Here is a 19,717-nt window from a genome sequence, read left to right as displayed (position 1 = left end):
TCGGTGCCCATCTCGTGCACCTCTATAAAGGCCTTGGGCAAATCCAAGTTGTTGTTGGGCGACATGCCTGAGAAATCGCTCCTGGATGAGTTTAAGTTGTTCACTATGCCCATGCTGGACTTAACTACTTTCAGGTTGTAGGTACATTTTGGCAGATTTACCCCTTACCTTTATGTACTGCATCCTTTTTGGCTCTGTCCACGTCGCAGAGTTCTTGAGATTCTTCTTCAGCTTCTCAACCCCAGTGGTGAAACTCCAGCTTTTTCAGCCCTCATCAGGGAGCATGATGAGCATGCCCTATGATGGGAATGATCTGAGAATCTTCAGAGTCTGGCAGTTGGCCTCAGGGATGACTGCCAATTGGAAATTGTACATTGAGTGTGCCGTGGAAATGATAACAATCTTGCTCACTTTGAAATGAGCTTCTCTGGTTTTGGCCTACTCAAATTCCTCTTTCCGCTGGCCCTTGAAGTAGATGGCACTCACCAACACTATTTGTGTTAGTTTACAGTTCCCTCCCACCATGTTATTGATTTCCCCCTCTGTTTCTCCACCTAGCTGTTTAAGTTCACCCAAGCAGTCTCTGCACTGGACTTGAAGGTGACAGACTCCAACTCTGCACCGTTGTACTACTTGGTTTCACTGAGAAATGCCTCAGCAAACTTGTAAGACTGGTCTCCTTACAGGCTTAAGCCAGGTGCAGTGCATATGGGGCTCCCTCCTTTGTTCAGCACAGACAAGAGTTTTCTGAACCTGTGATGGATGTCACCCTCAACTTTGAAGAGATCCAAGGAAAACCTTTTTGCCACAGACAGATGACATCCTTACTCTTGAGACAGGAATGATTATGGCCTAATGGGGAACTGCATTTCGATTTATAAAGCAGGAAGTGGGAGGGGGAATTCCAGCAAAGATGACTGCCACATGCACCGAGTACGTTGGCACAGATAAAAATGTACGCAATAAAAATAAAGTAACAAAGCACAATATAAGCATGCAGGTACATTAAAGAAAAATATATGCATTTATAGATAATGTTTCATAGATACCGATCACTCACTCATAGTTAATGTCTCTGTACCTTGACACTTAGCCTGTGGGCAAGGAACTTTAATTCACGTTTCAGATTTTTCAGTACTTAGCTCCTGCTAACAACTGCTGATATTAGCATTGATCAAAAACAATGGAAGTGAAGGTGGTGTCTTGGATGTGAAGGGGACAGGTTTTAAAATGTCACTGAAATTGTTTTCTTTCATGGCCCAACTTTTATTGATATTTAGTCCTTTTGAACAACACTTACTATTAACATAGATAAGTATGTGAGTTGTTTGGATTAATTACATTTGTTCACATGTCTTTCAAAGATCTCCACATCCATTCCTAAGATCTGAAGCTGCAGAAGGACTGTTTAATTGGTGTTTCCTGCTGAGCAGACATTAGCCTTCCCCGAAGCTGTCTCCACACAGCAATCTGTCCTAGCTCTGGCTCCCTCTCCACACAGCAACCTGCCCTAGCTCCGGCTCCCTCTCAACACAGCAATCTGTCCTAGCTCTGGCGCCCTCTCCACACGGCAATCTGTCCTAGCTCTGGCTCCCTCTCCACACGGCAATCTGTCCTAGCTCCGGCTCCCTCTCACCACAGCAATCTGCCCTAGCTCCCCCCCCACCAAATGTTATTTTCATCGTCTTGTAATGACCACATTTAACTCTCCGTATAGCTAGCCAGTATGCATATATTCCTCTCTTTAAAACAGGTGGGCTAGTTCTAATGATGCTGGAATTGAGTGGGGTTTAGTAATTGAAAATATTGTGGTCTAACTGAAAGCATCCTGTCTGATATTCGCTTGGTAAGCTATCAAAAGCACGTGTTCCTAACTGTTCCTCTTCTCTTCCTCATTCAGATCGAGTGCATGGTGGCTTCAGAGGTTATGCAGAGACACAAGAAGCTACAGTTTGAAAGGGGTGAGTGGGAGAGGAAACGATCTGTGACCGCCTCACCACTCATAGCCTGATGTCCGTGTGTGTGTCTCGCCCGCCCGGGCCGCGTGTGTGTGTGTCTCGCCCGCCCGGGCTGCGTGTGTGTGTGTGTGTGTGTGTCTCGCCCGCCCGGGCCGCGTGTGTGTGTGTGTGTGTGTGTGTGTGTGTGTGTGTGTGTGTGTGTGTGTGTGTGTGTCTCGCCCGCCCGGGCCGCGTGTGTGTGTGTGTGTGTCTCGCCCGCCCGGGCCGCGTGTGTGTGTGTGTGTCCCGCCCGCCCGGTGTGTGTGTGTGTGTGTGTGTGTGTGTGTTTGTCCTGTTGGCTGACCTATCGTGTCCTGGCTTCGAGCCTGTCTCTGTCCCAATCAAAGTTGAATACAAGCCGCTATCAAAGAGAGGAAAGAGAAGGCTACAGTGCTTTCGGAAAGTATTCAGACCGCTTTCCTTTTTCCACATTTTGTTACGTTACAGTAGGACTGGGCGATATATCAATAATTATCGAGGTAATTACATCCCTCTAACGATATAAAAACGTTTAGATAAAAAAAATGTATAATATTGATATAGAATAATTAGGTACAGCAGTCCATTTCACCTCTGACGCAGCAGGAACATGCGGCGGAGAAGTGACAATATGCACATGGAGAGATATACGCTGACTAAAAACCACTTAGCACCTGGAGTGATGGAGTAGACACTATTAACCACAAAATGTGTTATGTAGGCAAAAACAGTGGCAGTGATAGCCATGGAGAAGGAACAGCTTCCAACATAGAAATTATTGATAAAAAGGGTTCAACTGTTTCAGTTATTTGGAAGTGGTTTGGCTTTTTGAAGTCCGACAAAGAGCAGAGATGTTCGGTGCAAATTGTGCCGTAGACAGGTGGCTGCCAAGTCACCATCTGAAGAAAAATCACTCTTTGGCACATGCAGAAAGTTTGAGTTTGCGCCACGGATTGATAAACTCCCCTCAAGAATCAGCCAATCTAGGGATGTTCGTCCAAGCAGTCAACACTGACAGCGTTTATGCCCTACGAGCAAACATCTAAAAGACACAAGGACATCGCAAAATCTCTTATGCATTGCATTGCCAAGGACATGCGACCAATTAGCGCAGTCGAAAAGGAAGGTTTCAAGAGGCTTATCAATTTAATGGACACCAGGTACGTGCCCCCTGGCCGCAAACATTTCTCTCACACAGCACTGCCTAAACTCAACGTGTAAACTGAGTGTAGAGAAAATGTTGAGGAACAGCTCAAGACCGATTTGATGTATTTAGCTACTACTACCGATCTGTGGTCTAGTCGCACGTCAGAGCCTTATAATAGCCTCGCTATCCACTATATTGACAAAGACTGGAATCTTCCAAATAAATACCTTCAAACATCATACATTCCCGACGACCACACGGGTGAAGCAATAGCAGAGTGGCTCATTGACGGGGCTCATATAGCAGAGGGGACTCAGTCAAGACAGACAGGTCTGCATTACAACGGATAGTGGTGCGAATGTGGTGAAGGCCGCTCAGATCAACAAATGGACCCGACTGCAATGTTTTGAACATCGTCTGCACTTGGCCATTCCTAAGTAACCTTGTCAATTGTGTATATTGACATGATTGGTTAGATGAAACTAAATGTGCATTTTTTTTCATCAACTGATTAAGTTAAATAAAGGGATTATTGTGATTTAACATTTGATTTCTCTTAGTGGGTAGAGACAAATGGGTGGATTGAGCAATTGGAGTGTGTAGGAAAGTGGTAGGTGCCTTTTCCTATTCATGGAAAAAGAAGACAGTTGCTCAAAAAGAACACGACTTACCCCAGCACAAGTTGGTGACAGAGTTGCCTACCGGGTGGGGACACGTCAAAAGGTGGTGCAAAGAGTACTGGAGCAGGAGAAAGACATTTCACAGGTCATGTCCAGTGACCAGAACACCCGAACCTTAACTTCCACCTATATAGATGTTCTGGAGTCCATCAACCAGGCATTGACCCCGCTCTGTCTGGGGAGTCTTATGTCAGTGTATCTTACCTGGAGCCAGTACTACACCTGTTCAATACAGAGGTCATGAAACCTGATGATGGTGAAACAGAGCTCACCCAAACCATCAAAACGATAGTTATGGACTATCTGAATGAGAAATATGATGACCTAGCCACAGATGACCTCCTGGACATGGCCTCGTTGTTCGACCCTCACATTACATCAAACAGGAGAAGGTGGGCCACATAAAATCAAGAGCTGTCTCAGAGATGGTCAATGAGGGACATGAAAACCCAAGCCCAGCACAGGGAGACGTTGCTGCTGCTTCAACACAACTGCCAGCTAAAAAGAGTCACTAGGCAGTTTTTTCAAAAAGCCATGCTCCACCACCACAGGTTTTTACTGAAATCCAGCTGGTGGAAAAGGAACTCAACTGCTACCTTCAGTCTCCTAATGCTGACAGTGAAACCAATCCACTGGACAGGTGGAAGATCCACCCAAAAAACCTTCCCAAAGTCAGGCACCTGGCAAAGCGCTACCTGTGCGTTCCTGCGACCAGCTCCCCCTCAGAGCGTGTTTTTAGCACCGGTGGAAACGGTGACCTGCCATAAGGCAGCTTTAAAGCCAGAGACCGTAGACAGACCTGTCCTTCTTGCTTGTAACTTGTAAGACAACAACTACCCCAACTTCAACTGTGATGTGCCGTTAGGATAACAGTTATAATGCATATTGACTTGCAGTATTTTTTTCTTAAGTCTTGTAAGGGTTTACAGCTTCAAAAAAAGTGGAGTTAAAATGTTATTTGTGAGTTCTACTTCTGACAATAAATAAGAAACATTAAAGCCTTTGGTTTGTTCAGGCATTCTTGAGTCTGAAGCAGATATGAACCTTTTTTAAACATTACTTGATTATTGTGATAATTATTGTTATCGAATTAAAAAATATATATATCGTGATAATTTATTTTCCATATCGTCCAGTCCTACGTTGCAGCCTTATTCTATAATGTATTAAATAAAAAATATTCCTCATCAATCTACACACAATACCCCATAATGACTAAGTGGGAAAAAAAGGACTTTTTTTTACAAATGTATGTGCTGCAGAGGGACAAGAGAGACATGTGAAAATGACATCAAAATAAAAGTGCTATAAACAAGTTGGCTGAAAACTTATGAATGAAAAAAACTGTAGTTTTTGTGCAGGTACAGCCAACTAGCGCAAAAACATTGTCAGGGACTGGGAGATTAATCAGGATTAAGGGAAAGATAAACAGAGCAAAGTAATTGTTTTATTTATTTTTTTACAATTACATAAGTCCTCCATTGCTTTGGAATGACACGTCCGGTTTTGTCTGGAAATACTCGGGAGAAAAGGGATTTTTTTCTCAAGATGGAACACTTTGTAAAATGTCAGGAGAATATTCAACTCTAAGTGTGCATGCTTACACATACAAGAACACACACACAATATGGTGACTGTGGCCACATTAGATCCCCATAAATGGGTAAAAATATTTAAGAAAAGCCAGGGAGAAGAGTGGGTAAAGGCAGCCAGCCATCTTATCAACGTTCCAGGCCAGCGAGTCAGAATAGTGTCTGAAACCGTTCCATATTTGGCAGAGCCTAAGACTGCATGTGGAATTGTGTGCAAGCAAGAGGCTGTTGCATTGGACACAAGCATTGTGTGTTTTTGATTGGGACGGGATGGTCAGGTTTGTTTTGTAGCGACAGACCAAACATTGAGCATCTGCCAGTTTTGTTTGGTAGATGCTAATTTAAATAGAGAAAAATAGAAGTGCATTTAGCTGCCCTGTTATGGACCAACTGAAGGTGATTTTGTGTATGTCAAATTAGACATGATTGGGAGTTTGTTTACGTCAGTCACAATTGCGATTGGTTTGGTACACATACAATCTCACTACACACAGACATGAAAGATGACAGTCAATAATAAAGTAGTAAAAAATACATGGAATTATTGTATTTGGATTGTTTTTGCTATCATTAATATCACTAATTTCTGCAAAAAGTCATTGCATTGAATGTGTGTTACCACATGTAACGACATAGGCACTTACAATCACTTAAGAACTCAGGTCACCATGCCACTACCACACAGGTGGGCTGGGGTTACAGTACAGTGTTTTGGTGACACCTTGTTTTGTGCCACCACAGAGGTGCTTCTGGACCCGTGTCTGATGTGGTGCCCGTCGTCGTCGTGCCAGGCAGTGTGCCAGCTGAAGGAGACTGAGGTGGCACTGCCCCAGCTGGTGCAGTGTGCAGTGTGCACCCTGGAGTTCTGCTCTGCCTGCAAGGCTAACTGGCACCCCGGGCAGGCCTGCCCACCACCGGAGAACAACCTGCCCATCACCGCCTTCCTACCTGGAGAGACCAGGTATGGAACTAGACGGCCTCCTCTAGCCTTGGCGGTATACCAGGGTATTTGGAAGAAGCCACTGGAAGCTTTTACAATTGTCAATACCGTTTGAACTATTTCTTTTTAAGTTTTTTTAAATAAATGGGAATGTTTGCTGCTTTTTGAGTAAATACATGATGTCAACTTGTGCAATATGTTCGGAGATAAAGAACATCTCGTTCTTCATTTCACCTGTCACATTGTAATGAAGTTTATGGTAGACCCCAGTCACGTGGCGCCTGTTTACAAGCACACAACGACGGTAGACCAGAGCCTTGTGAGTCATTAATTGTTGTGCGGCATGCACCAGGTGATCTAGTTAAGGTATGGAATTCACAACTAAATGTTTGCCAGCTAGAAATCTGAACTATTTTAAGTTAACTGTCTAAAATGTGATAAATGCTCTGCAGCTGTGCGTTTGGTTTGCTAATTTAGTAGGTAGTTAGCTATCTAGCTAACGTTAATTAAGTGGTTAGCTTCTTCCAAAATTAAGCATTCGCTTGGTAACCGCAGAGAATCCCCTCCTTGGTCATTATATAATTGTTTTGTGCGTGCTAAAAACTTTAGTATAATTTGTTTGTTACTTGTTTAGGTCAGAAACTGCACAAAGTGTTTGCAATGTGTTTGTTAGCATGTAGTTAACCTTCTCTATGGAATTTGACATGTGCTTGTTAGCATTGCTAACCTTTTGGATTACAGAGTATCAAATCAAATCAAATTTATTTATATAGCCCTTCGTACATCAGCTGATATCTCAAAGTGCTGTACAGAAACCCAGCCTAAAACACCAAACAGCAAGCAATGCAGGTGTAGAAGCACGGTGGCTAGGAAAACTCCCTAGAAAGGCCAAAACCTAGGAAGAAACCTAGAGAGGAACCAGGCTATGTGGGGTGGCCAGTCCTCTTCTGGCTGTGCCGGGTGGAGATTATAACAGAACATGGCCAAGATGTTCAAATGTTCATAAATGACCAGCATGGTCGAATAATAAGGCAGAACAGTTGAACTGGAGCAGCAGCACAGTCAGGTGGAAGTTGAAACTGGAGCAGCAGCATGGCCAGGTGGACTGGGGACAGCAAGGAGTCATCATGTCAGGTAGTCCTGGGGCATGGTCCTAGGGCTCAGGTCAGTTGAAACTGGAACAGCAGCATGGCCAGGTGGACTGGGGACAGCAAGGAGTCATCATGTCAGGTAGTCCTGGAGCTCAGGTCCTAGGGCTCAGGTCCTCCGAGAGAGAGAAAGAAAGAGAGAAGGAGAGAATTAGAGAACGCACACTTAGATTCACACAGGACACCGAATAGGACAGGAGAAGTACTCCAGATATAACAAACTGACCCCAGCCCCCGACACATAAACTACTGCAGCATAAATACTGGAGGCTGAGACAGGAGGGGTCAGGAGACACTGTGGCCCCATCCGAGGTCACCCCCGGACAGGGCCAAACAGGAAGGATATAACCCCACCCACTTTGCCAAAGCACAGCCCCCACACCACTAGAGGGATATCTTCAACCACCAACTTACCATCCTGAGACAAGGCTGAGTATAGCCCACAAAGATCTCCGCCACGGCACAACCCAAGGGGGGGGCGCCAACCCAGACAGGATGACCACAACAGTGAATCAACCCACTCAGGTGACGCACCCCCTCCAGGGACGGCATGAGAGAGCCCCAGCAAGCCAGTGACCCAGCCCCTGTAATAGGGTTAGAGGCAGAGAATCCCAGTGGAAAGAGGGGAACCGGCCAGGCAGAGACAGCAAGGGCGGTTCGTTGCTCCAGAGCCTTTCCGTTCACCTTCCCACTCCTGGGCCAGACTACACTCAATCATATGACCCACTGAAGAGATGAGTCTTCAGTAAAGACTTAAAGGTTGAGACCGAGTTTGCGTCTCTGACATGGGTAGGCAGACCGTTCCATAAAAATGGAGCTCTATAGGAGAAAGCCCTGCCTCCAGCTGTTTGCTTAGAAATTCTAGGGACAATTAGGAGGCCTGCGTCTTGTGACCGTAGCGTACGTGTAGGTATGTACGGCAGGACCAAATCAGAGAGATAGGTAGGAGCAAGCCCATGTAATGCTTTGTAGGTTAGCAGTAAAACCTTGAAATCAGCCCTTGCTTTGACAGGAAGCCAGTGTAGAGAGGCTAGCACTGGAGTAATATGATCAAATTTTTTGGTTCTAGTCAGGATTCTAGCAGCCGTATTTAGCACTAACTGAAGTTTATTTAGTGCTTTATCCGGGTAGCCGGAAAATAGAGCATTGCAGTAGTCTAACCTAGAAGTGACAAAAGCATGGATTAATTTTTCTGCATCATTTTTGGACAGAAAGTTTCTGATTTTTGCAATGTTACGTAGATGGAAAAAGATGTCCTTGAAATGGTCTTGATATGTTCTTCAAAAGAGAGATCAGGGTCCAGAGTAACGCCGAGGTCCTTCACAGTTTTATTTGAGACGACTGTACAACCATTAAGATTAATTGTCAGATTCAACAGAATATCTCTTTGTTTCTTGGGACCTAGAACAAGCATCTCTGTTTTGTCCGAGTTTAATAGTAGAAAGTTTGCAGCCATCCACTTCCTTATGTCTGAAACACATGCTTCTAGCGAGGGCAATTTTGGGGCTTCACCATGTTTCATTGAAATGTACAGCTGTGTGTCATCCGCATAGCAGTGAAAGTTTACATTATGTTTTCGAATAACATCCCCAAGAGGTAAAATATATAGTGAGAACAATAGTGGTCCTAAACGGAACCTTGAGGAACACCGAAATTTACAGTTGATTTGTCAGAGGACAAACCATTCACAGAGACAAACTGATATCTTTCCGACAGATAAGATCTAAACCAGGCCAGAACTTGTCCGTGTAGACCAATTTGGGTTTCCAATCTCTCCAAAAGAATGTGGTGATCGATGGTATCAAAAGCGGCACTAAGGTCTAGGAGCACGAGGACAGATGCAGAGCCTCGGTCCGATGCCATTAAATGTCATTTACCACCTTCACAAGTGCCGTCTCAGTGCTATGATGGGGTCTAAAACCAGACTGAAGCATTTCATATACATTGTTTGTCTTCAGGAAGGCAGTGAGTTGCTGAGCAACAGCCTTCTCTAAAATCTTTGAGAGGAATGGAAGATTCGATATAGGCCGATAGTTTTTTATATTTTCTGGGTCAAGGTTTGGCTTTTTCAAGAGAGGCTTTATTACTGCCACTTTTAGTGAGTTTGGTACACATCCAGTGGATAGAGAGCCGTTTATTATGTTCAACATAGGAGGGCCAAGCACAGGAAGCAGCTCTTTCAGTAGTTTAGTTGGAATAGGGTCCAGTATGCAGCTTGAAGGTTTAGAGGCCATGATTATTTTCATCATTGTGTCAAGAGATATAGTACTAAAACACTTGAGCGTCTCTCTTGATCCTAGGTCCTGGCAGAGTTGTGCAGACTCAGGACAACTGAGGTTTGGAGGAATACGCAGGTTTAAAGAAGAGTCCGTAATTTGCTTTCTAATAATCATAATCTTTTCCTCAAAGAAGTTCATGAATTTATCACTGCTAAAGTGAAAGTCATCCTTTCTTGGGGAATGCTGCTTTTTAGTTAGCTTTGCGACAGTATCAAAAAGGAATTTCGGATTGTTCTTATTTTCCTCAATTAAGTTAGAAAAATAGGATGATCGAGCAGCAGTAAGGGCTCTTCGGTACTGCACGGTACTGTCTTTCCAAGCTAGTTGGAAGACTTCCAGTTTGGTGTGAACCTTGTGAACCTTGGTGTGAACAAGTGAACCTTGTGTTCAGTGCCGGTATTACTGAATATCCCAGTATGGCACAAAGTCTGTATGAAGGTATGACCATCTAGATACCACCCAAGAGTCTTCTTTCCTTCATCTCAATCACTTCCTATCCTCCCGGACACATCCTTCCTACCCGTAAGAGACCAGGTATAGAGCTGGAGTTTTGTCCTCTTCCTCCTCCTCTTTTCACCATCTTTAAGATGCCCTCCAGCCATCTTAACTTTTTACTGTTGAAAAGCGATATCCCAAGTATAAATACATTAAAGTACATACACTAAAGGGTAAAAAAAAATCTGTTTTGAGCAAAAAGTTTACTGCAGACTTCAAGGTGTATAGGGCATTCAAGCCTGAGTTGGTCTGATGGCATGTCGTGATGTCATCAGCCTCGCCCTTGTTTGAGGGGCAATAGAGAACAAGAGAGGGAAGGCTTGTACCCCCCCTCAGCTCTGTCATGACTTAGCTGGACCGCCTTTTGTTAAGTAAATCGGATGTTAAATGAAGTGAAAAAGAGACTAGTGCCACTAACTCACTCTCCTTCACCTCAAACTAGTTGAATAGGGTTACACTCGTGACAACTGAATGACATTTCATCCCAAAAAGCAGCACATGGGGCCTTATTCAATCAACCTGCTTAACTGGCTTTCCCCAATAAATGACACTGTAAGCATTGTTTTGTTGAGAGCATAAACATAAGTTTGTTCTTATTATGGAAACCCTGGTGCAGTGATCCACGTACATACATGCATTGTATTTAGCCGTCATTGTTTCCTTCTCATGTTGATGATCTGTCCTCTACCTAGGACACAGCCTCTGTCCTCTCTACTGAAGACACTGTGAGGAGACAACCTCTGGTCCCTGTATCTCATGTTGATGATCTGTCCTCTACCTAGGACACAGCCTCTGTCCTCTCTACTGAAGACACTGTGAGGACACAACCTCTGGTCCCTGTGGGAACCTGTATTTACAATCCAGCCAGCTCTGTTTCTGGATACCAGCCTAGCTACTGCTGTAGATGGTTCCAGGAAGCCTGCTGCTCTCATGCGTAACACTATGGCATGAATCATGTAGTAGTCTCTAGTCATCTAGTACATTTTTGTGGATATTTAATATGACCGAGTGTATTGGCTGGAGCAGATTGCCTGACGGTAGTGCCGGGACCCATGGGGTCAGTTAAGGCTAACCGTGGTTGACTAAAGTCACCTGGTGAAATTTATGATCGTAACTCATAGCCAATTTGGATGAGTTGTCTACTTAAAATTATAGAATATGGTGGCCCAGTATTAAAGCCATCTGAAAGAAGAGTGAAGGGGAGAGTTGTTGAGTTGTCCTCAGATGTCACGAAAGGCCCCAGTGTTAAAGGGACTGTTCAGGATTTTACAACTTAAGTAGTCTGTGGGCCAGGAGAAACTGATCCATGGTTCGGTTTTCTCTTAAAAGCCACAACAAACTTTCGCCATGGCCAAATCAATTCTCATCAACTCCACATTTAGTTGCTACTTAAACATCATTTCCCCATACAATAAAAAATAACAAACATTCCACATCACTTCTATTGATTGTTAGCTAGTGGTGGCTATAGTTAGTTCATGTTTTTATTTTATTCTTAGGGGTGGATCAGCTTAATATTGTGGGAAGATTGTTGCTTCCATCAATGTAATTGTCTGCATCATCTCCAATCCCCCATATATTTTGGGGGGTAAATATATCCATATACAGCCGTGGCCAAAAGTTGAATGACACAAATATTAATTTTCAGTCTGCTGCCTCAGTTTGTATGAAGGCAATTTGCATATACTCCAGAATGTTATGAAGAGTGATCAGGTGAATTGCAATTAATTGCTAAGTCCCTCTTTGCCATGCAAATGAACTGGATCCCCAAAAAAACATTTCCACTGCATTTCAGCCCTGCCACAAAAGGACCAGCTGACGACATGTCAGTATTAACGAGAGAATCACAGGTGTGAGTGTTGACGAGGACAAGGCTAGAGATCACTCTGTCATGCTGATTGAGTTCGAATAACAGACTGGAAGCTTCAAAAGGAGGGCGGTGCTTGGAATCATTGTTCTTCCTCTGTCAATCATGGTTACCTGCAAGGAAACAAGTGCCATCATCATTGCTTTGCACAAAAAGGGCTTCACAGGCAAGGATATTGCTGCCAGTAAGATTGCACCTACATCAAACATTTATCGGATCATCAAGAACTTCAAGTAGAGCGGTTCAATTGTTGTGAAGAAGGCTTCAGGGCACCCAAGAAAGTCCAGCAAGCACCAGGACCGTCTCCTAAAGTTGATTCCGCTGCGGTATGGGGGCACCACCAGTACAGAGCTTGCTCAGGAATGGCAGGGGGCAGGTGTGAGTGCATTTGCACGCACAGTGAGGAGAAGACTTTTGGAGGATGGACTGCTGCCAAGAAGGGCAGCAAAGAAGCCACTTCTCTCCAGGAAAAACATCAGGGACAGACTGATATTCTGCAAAAGGTACAGGGATTGGATTGCTGAGAACTGGGGTAAAGTCATTTTCTCTGAATCCCCTTTCCGATTGTTTGGGGCAACCCGGAAAAAAGCTTGTCCGTAGAAGACAAGGTGAGAGCTACCATCAGTTCTGTGTCATGCCAACAGTAAAGCATCCTGAGACCATTCATGTGTGGGGTTGCTTCTCAGCCAAGGGAGTGGGCTTACTCACAATTTTGCCAAAGAACACAGCCATGAATAAAGAATGGTACAAACACATCCTCTGAGAGCAACTTCTCCCAACCATCCAGGAACAGTTTGGTGAAGAACAATGTCTTTTCCAGCATGATGGAGCACATTGCCATAAGGCAAAAGTGATAACTAAGTGGCTCGGGAACAAAACATTGATATTTTGGGTCCATGGCCAGGAAACTCCCCAGACCTTAATCCCATTGAGAACTTGTGATCAATCCTGAAGAGGTGGGTGGACAAACAAAAACCCACCAATTCGGACAAATTCCAAGAGTTGATTATGCAAGAATGGGCTGCCATCAGTCAGGATGTGGCAAAGAAGTTAATTGACAGCATGCCAGGGCGGATTGCAGAGGTCTTGAAAAAGAAGTGTCAACACTGCAAATATTGACTCTTTGCACCAACTTCATGTAATTGTCAATAAAATCCTTTGACACTTATGAAATGCTTGTAATTATACTTCAGTATTCCATAGTAACATCTGACAAAAATATCTAAAAACACTGAAGCAGCAAACTTTGTGGAAATTAATATTTGTCATTCTCAAAACTTTTGGCCACGACTGTGCATACATAAACATACATACACATACCTATATAGCCATACATACATACATACATACATACTTTTTTTTAGAATATACCTTTATTATTCCCCGCAAATCCTACCACCCTTCCCCCAATTGGAGTAAACTAATAAACAATAACACTTAGGCTTCTACCTTCAGTTTATACATATTATACACATTTTACAGACACAATCTATTTTACAATAGTTATTTTTTGTTTATTTTTTTGTCCTTCCTCTTTCTGATGTCCATCCAGTTGATTTCTATTTGTAACTGCTATTTCACAACATTTCTGAACCTATGTACATTTTACAGACCTCGTATGTTTTACATCTTGTTATTAGTCCCAACCTTCAGCTCCATTCAACCCCTCCTATCTCTTAACACCATCCATTTTGGATTTCAATTTGACATATTTTTTTTAATGTGATGTTTCACAAAAGCACAACCTTTCTATTCTCATAGCTTCTACAGATTGTAAATTAACATTTTTGCTAAAATAATTATTATAATATTTATTGATTGACTATAGCTTTTCAAATCACCCTTGTATTGCTATCTGCAGCGTTAGTTCTAGGCGAATTTTGCCATGCTTCAGCCATTCCTGGAACGGGGAGGCAGGGTAGCCTAGTGGTTAGAGCGTTGGACTAGTAACTGGAAGGTTGCAAGTTCAAACCCCCGAACTGACAAGGTACAAATCTGTCGTTCTGCCCCTGAACAGGCAGTTAACCCACTGTTCCTAGGCCGTCATTGAAAATAAGAATTTGTTCTTAACTGACTTGCCTAGTAAAATAAAGGATAAAATAAAAATTGGTTGTAATTTAAATAGACAAATTTGACGTTTAAAATCCGGCGTTTTGTGTGTCAATTCATTAACCATGTGCCATGGAATGGGTACATCGAAAATCTCTTCCCAACTATTTTGCAATTTATACAGCTGTCAGTTTTTTGGTCCTTAAATGAAATTGGTATGTTTTATTTGCCACACTTCTCTATAACCATTTGTTAGCTAGTCAGCTAATGGTTGTATTGTTTGTATTGTCTGTTTAAGGAAAACCATGGATTACAGTTTCCCATGGACTAACTTCAGGATGAGGAACCAACTAACATCCAGTTGTAAAATCCTGAACAATTCATCTTTTAACGCGGCAATCAGCTGTTGAATAATACCAAATCGTACTCCCCGCCTCTGTTTGGGTAAAAAGCTGAGGAATGGGGCTGGAGACCTGTAGCCACTCATATTCATAGACAGAGCTATGGATGCAAGGATTGACCATCCATGATTTCAAAATGGAAGTTTTAACAACGTTTTGAGGCTTTACATTGTTAAACAGGCATATTTTGGTTTCTCATGGGGTACTAATTTCATGAGGCATTTATAATTCATATTACTCAAGGGGTACATATAATTAATTTCTACGTCCCAAAATGGACGTAGGAGCTACAGATTGCCCCTTTTCTCTGCAGCCTCCTCTCTCCCCACTGTCAAGACTTCAATTATGGCTTGTATGGCTCTTACTGTGATGCTTCAGTTGTCTCAACAGTGAGCTCTGGAGTACATTCTTCCTTCTCTCTCTCCTTGAAGAGTGGGGAGGGGAAATTAGTCTCCTTATTTGAATGGCCTCCTTATTTGAATGGCCTCCTCTTACACTATTAGCCCGTTCTGCAACCAGCTGACATATGAAGGCATTATCACAAAGGGCAAATGTTATCCTCAGTGGACCGATCCCATTTTGCACGGAGCTTTCTGCCTTTCACTGATATTTGTTTTAGTTTCTCTCTGTTGCCATTGCCCATATGAAACAGACACTCTCCTCAAACCTCACAGCAGATCCATGTATTTTACCTTCTGATCTTGCACCTGTATTACATTACATTAAGGCCTCCATCACTTTCCTTCCAAAGTAGATGCTAGAATCAAAAGCCCTTTTTTGTTACAAAATGGCTGTCAGGGTATCAAATTAAGGAGGAAGTAAGTAAGTAGCACACACTGAACGTTGCTCTCTCACTGTCTCCTCAGCTCCTTTTACAAGAGTGACGACGATGACGGTCCCATCAAGCGCTGTCCCAAGTGTAAGGTGTACATCGAGAGAGACGAGGGCTGTGCCCAGATGATGTGCAAGAACTGCAAACATGCCTTCTGCTGGTACTGCCTGGAGTCACTGGACGTGAGTAAAGAACCCTGTCTCTCACTCACTCACTCACTCACTCACTCACTCACTCACTCACTCACTCACTCACTCATACACACACGCCTTTCTGCTGGTACTTTCTAGAGTTCCTGGACTTGAGAAGAACGTTGTCTCAATGTTTGCCTGAAACACATCTGCGCGCATGCTGCTACAACATGCTGATGTTCCAATAGAATAATACACGCGTATCTTTGCCAAGGATTTTAAATTCGCTGTACAGAGAATGTTGCACCTGACTGCAATACAGCAGTCTGAAATCTGCATAGAATTCACTCCGTCTGGTGTTAGCAGTGATTCAATGTGTTACATGGGGAGTAATAGCACTACAGGAGGAGTGATAAGGCTGCAGACCAATGTCTTTCCAAATCCATGACGTTTGATACAAGGCAATGGAACTGAAACAACAGTTCTTAGTACTGCCTCTGAGTACTAATGATAGATCATTATTCTCTCTCTCTGTCTGCATGTTTTGTGTGTGTGTGTGTGTGTGTGAGACAGGATGACTTCCTCCTGATCCACTTTGACAAAGGACCCTGTCGAAACAAACTAGGCCACTCCAGGTCGTCTGTCATCTGGCACAGAACACAGGTGAGTTACAGTATGTTAGCACACTCACTGTTCTCCTTCATAGCGTTCTGTCTCTCGCTCTCTTTCACACACTGGACTTCACGTGTTCAACATGAATACACATGGACGGTGCTATGTAAAAACACTGGTTGGTAGGAGAGCACAGGTTGGTTCATGTACTCTAGATGTTGGCGAGAACACGTCTGACATTGCTGTCTTCTAGGTCATTTCCTTTGTATGCGTACATTTACTAGTCAATGGGTAATAGTAAAGCTTTTAGTTTGGCACAAATGTGACCGGCTGCTCAATATCTTGCGTTACAACATGCATAACCATGTTGTAACCGACTGGCGCAGTGATCTAAGGCACTGCATCTCAGTGCTTGAGGCGTCACCTGGTTCGAATCCAGTCTATCAGAACCCGCCGTGATCGGGTGTCCCATAGGGCGGTGCACAATTGGCCGAGGGTCGTCCGGGTTTGACCGGTGTAGGCCATCATTGTAAATAAGAATTTGTTCTTAACTGACCTGCCTAGTTAAATAAAGGTTCAAACATAACACTTGCCATACATTGGGAAATCAAATGAAAGTCCATGCGTCCTTTAGAATTGTTATTTTAATATTCATTTAATGCAACAACAAAACAATTTCATCTTACATCACCAAGTCATTTTTCAGCTATAAGTACAGTAACTTCAAACACACATCTATTCATAGACGAGCATGTTTCCTGTGTTTTAATAGTGTTGTGACTGCTAGCTTACACACTGACATCTGTTGCCCAGTGGGACAGGCTGAGTCATTTGAACATGGTTACAGCTCGTGTACTGCACCTCCTGTACCCAGCCCGTACAACCCCACTGCTTCCTACGCAGCCCGTACAACCTCACTGCTTCCTACGCAGCCCGTACAACCTCACTGCTTCCTACGCAGCCCGTACAACCTCACTGCTTCCTACGCAGCCCGTACAACCTCACTGCTTCCTACGCAGCCCGTACAACCTCACTGCTTCCTACGCAGCCCGTACAACCTCACTGCTTCCTACGCAGCCCGTACAACCCCACTGCTTCCTACGCAGCCCGTACAACCCACTGCTTCCTACGCAGCCCGTACAACCCCACTGCTTCCTACGCAGCCCGTACAACCTCACTGCTTCCTACGCAGCCCGTACAACCTCACTGCTTCCTACGCAGCCCGTACAACCCCACTGCTTCCTACGCAGCCCGTACAACCCCACTGCTTCCTACGCAGCCCGTACAACCTCACTGCTTCCTACGCAGCCCGTACAACCCCACTGCTTCCTACGCAGCCCGTACAACCCCACTGCTTCCTACGCAGCCCGTACAACCTCACTGCTTCCTACGCAGCCCGTACAACCTCACTGCTTCCTACGCAGCCCGTACAACCCCACTGCTTCCTACGCAGCCCGTACAACCTCACTGCTTCCTACGCAGCCCGTACAACCTCACTGCTTCCTACGCAGCCCGTACAACCTCACTGCTTCCTACGCAGCCCGTACAACCTCACTGCTTCCTACGCAGCCCGTACAACCTCACTGCTTCCTACGCAGCCCGTACAACCTCACTGCTTCCTACGCAGCCCGTACAACCTCACTGCTTCCAAGGACCTTGTCGCTCTCTCGAACTCCTCATGAATACCTAACACATGGCCCTTACTCACAAAAGGGGTGCTGATCTTGGGATCTAAAAGGCAAAAATGATCATATATCAGCACTTTTTATGAATGAAGGCCCTGATCTGATAGGGCAAATCCTGCCTTGATGAAAGCTCAGCCTCTGTCTATCTTCAGATCAGTTATTGGATTGTGTCCACTAGGGATGCCATAAGAGGAATGAAGGTCACCTCTCCAGGCTTACTGTTCTCAGACCAGACATGGTATATTCTATACGTATAGCATTGTCAGGGTTTGTTCATATGGGCACACAGGATATCATGTTAATACAGGTATACCGGCACAACTAAAGGTTGTGGTGCTCGTCTGGGGAATTCATGTAAATATTAATACCTCCACGAGAGGAACTGAAACACCCAAGAGTGGATCTCAACTATGATATTTATCCATGCTTGGTGGTCTTTAATTAAAATGTTTATTATGTTTATTATATTATGTTAAATCATCTAGCTGACTGTCAAAATGGTCCGTTTGCAGTTATTTTTAGATAACTATATCTCACTCTCTGCCGTCTTGTCCTTCACAGACCTACCCTGAGGTGATCCCCAAAATTACTCTTGCTCTGAAACTGGCAGAATTGCATTATGTTATTCTAAGGAGGTCTTCCCTGTAAATGCATGCTTTGTATGCCATTTTGTTGCTGAGGAGATGTTGGGCTGGAATCAGATGCCACCATGTGGTGGGGTAGGTGACTTGCACAACAAAGATTGAAAATAAAAGGGATGCCCAGCACTCACACAGGGGTTTATGTTCAATAAGGCCAAACGAGAAAATGGTTTGAGAAGAAAAGTGGAAATGGCTTGGAGTCTAATTATCATGTTAAGGGATTCCGCAGATGCTAGTCCTCTTCAAAGTGGTTTCTCTATAGTGTGGCATGTGTTGTCCTTTTGATATGTTTGCTATGTATCTAAACAAACAGTGTCTTATCTGCTGGTGCTTCGGTCTTGTTGCAGTCTCTCACCCTCTTACTTTCACTCCTCCCTCCTCTACTTTCCCTCTCTCCCTCTCTCTCCCTTTCTCCTCTCTACTTTCTCTCCCTCCTCTCTACTTTCTCTCCTCTCCTCTCCTCCCTTCTCTCTACTTTCTCTCCCCTCCCCCTCTCTCTCTCTCTCCCTCCTCTCCCTTTCTCTCCTCTCTACTTTCTCTCCCTCCCTCCTCTCACTTTCTCTCCCCCTCCCTTTCTTTCTCCTCCCTCTCTCCCCTCTCTCCCTCCTCTCTACTTTCTCTCCCCCTCTCTCTCCCTCCTCTCTACTTTCTCTCCCCCTCTCTCTCCCCCCTCTCTACTTTCTCTCCCCTCTCTCTCCCTCCTCTCTACTTCTACTCTCCCCTCTCTCCCTCCTCTCTACTTTCTCTCCCTCCTCTCTACTTTCTCTCCTCCTCTCCCTTTCTCTCTCCTCTCTCCCCTCTCTCCCTCCCCCTCTCCTTCTCTCCCTCTCCTCTACCTCTCCCCCTCTACTTTCTCTCCCTCCTCTCTCCCTCCTCTCTACTTTCTCTCCCCTCTCTCTCTCTCTCTCTCTACTTTCTCTCCCTCCTCTCTACTTTCTCTCCCTCTCTCTCTCTCTCTCTCTACTTTCTCTCCCCTCTCTCTACTTTCTCTCCCCCTCTCTACTTTCTCTCCCCCTCTCTCTCTTTCTCTCTCTCCTCTCTCTCTACTCTCTCCCTCTCTCTCTACTTTCTCTCCCTCTCTCTCTACTTTCTCTCTCCCTCTCTCTCTACTTTCTCTCCCTCTCTCTCTACTTTCTCTCTCCCTCTCTCTACTCTCTCTTTCTCCCTCCCTCTCTCTCTCCTCTCTCTCTACTTTCTCTCCCTCTCTCTCTACTTTCTCTCCCTCTCTCTCTACTTTCTCTC

The 19,717-nt window shown here is 44.4% G+C and overlaps 1 protein-coding gene across 9 annotated transcripts in view; it reads left to right on the top strand.

Annotated features, from left to right (window-relative positions):
- LOC112262029 (probable E3 ubiquitin-protein ligase RNF144A-A) overlaps positions 1–19,717 on the top strand; it is a 90,926-nt gene that overhangs the window by 59,024 nt on the left and 12,185 nt on the right. For 8 of the 9 annotated variants that reach the window (XM_024437700.2, XM_024437694.2, XM_024437698.2 and 5 more), the window contains 4 exons: positions 1,901–1,961; positions 6,137–6,356; positions 15,441–15,588; positions 16,111–16,200. In XM_024437700.2, coding sequence (XP_024293468.1) covers positions 1,901–1,961; positions 6,137–6,356; positions 15,441–15,588; positions 16,111–16,200 — 519 coding nt within the window. Of the gene's footprint in view, positions 1–1,900; positions 1,962–6,136; positions 6,357–15,440; positions 15,589–16,110; positions 16,201–18,395; positions 18,554–19,717 lie in introns of all 9 variants that reach the window. The other variant, XR_002955269.2, reaches the window with a different exon arrangement.

Source organism: Oncorhynchus tshawytscha, linkage group LG11 (genome assembly GCF_018296145.1).
Source record: "Oncorhynchus tshawytscha isolate Ot180627B linkage group LG11, Otsh_v2.0, whole genome shotgun sequence".
Taxonomy (NCBI): domain Eukaryota; kingdom Metazoa; phylum Chordata; class Actinopteri; order Salmoniformes; family Salmonidae; genus Oncorhynchus; species Oncorhynchus tshawytscha.
This window is presented reverse-complemented; position numbering and strand designations above follow the sequence as displayed.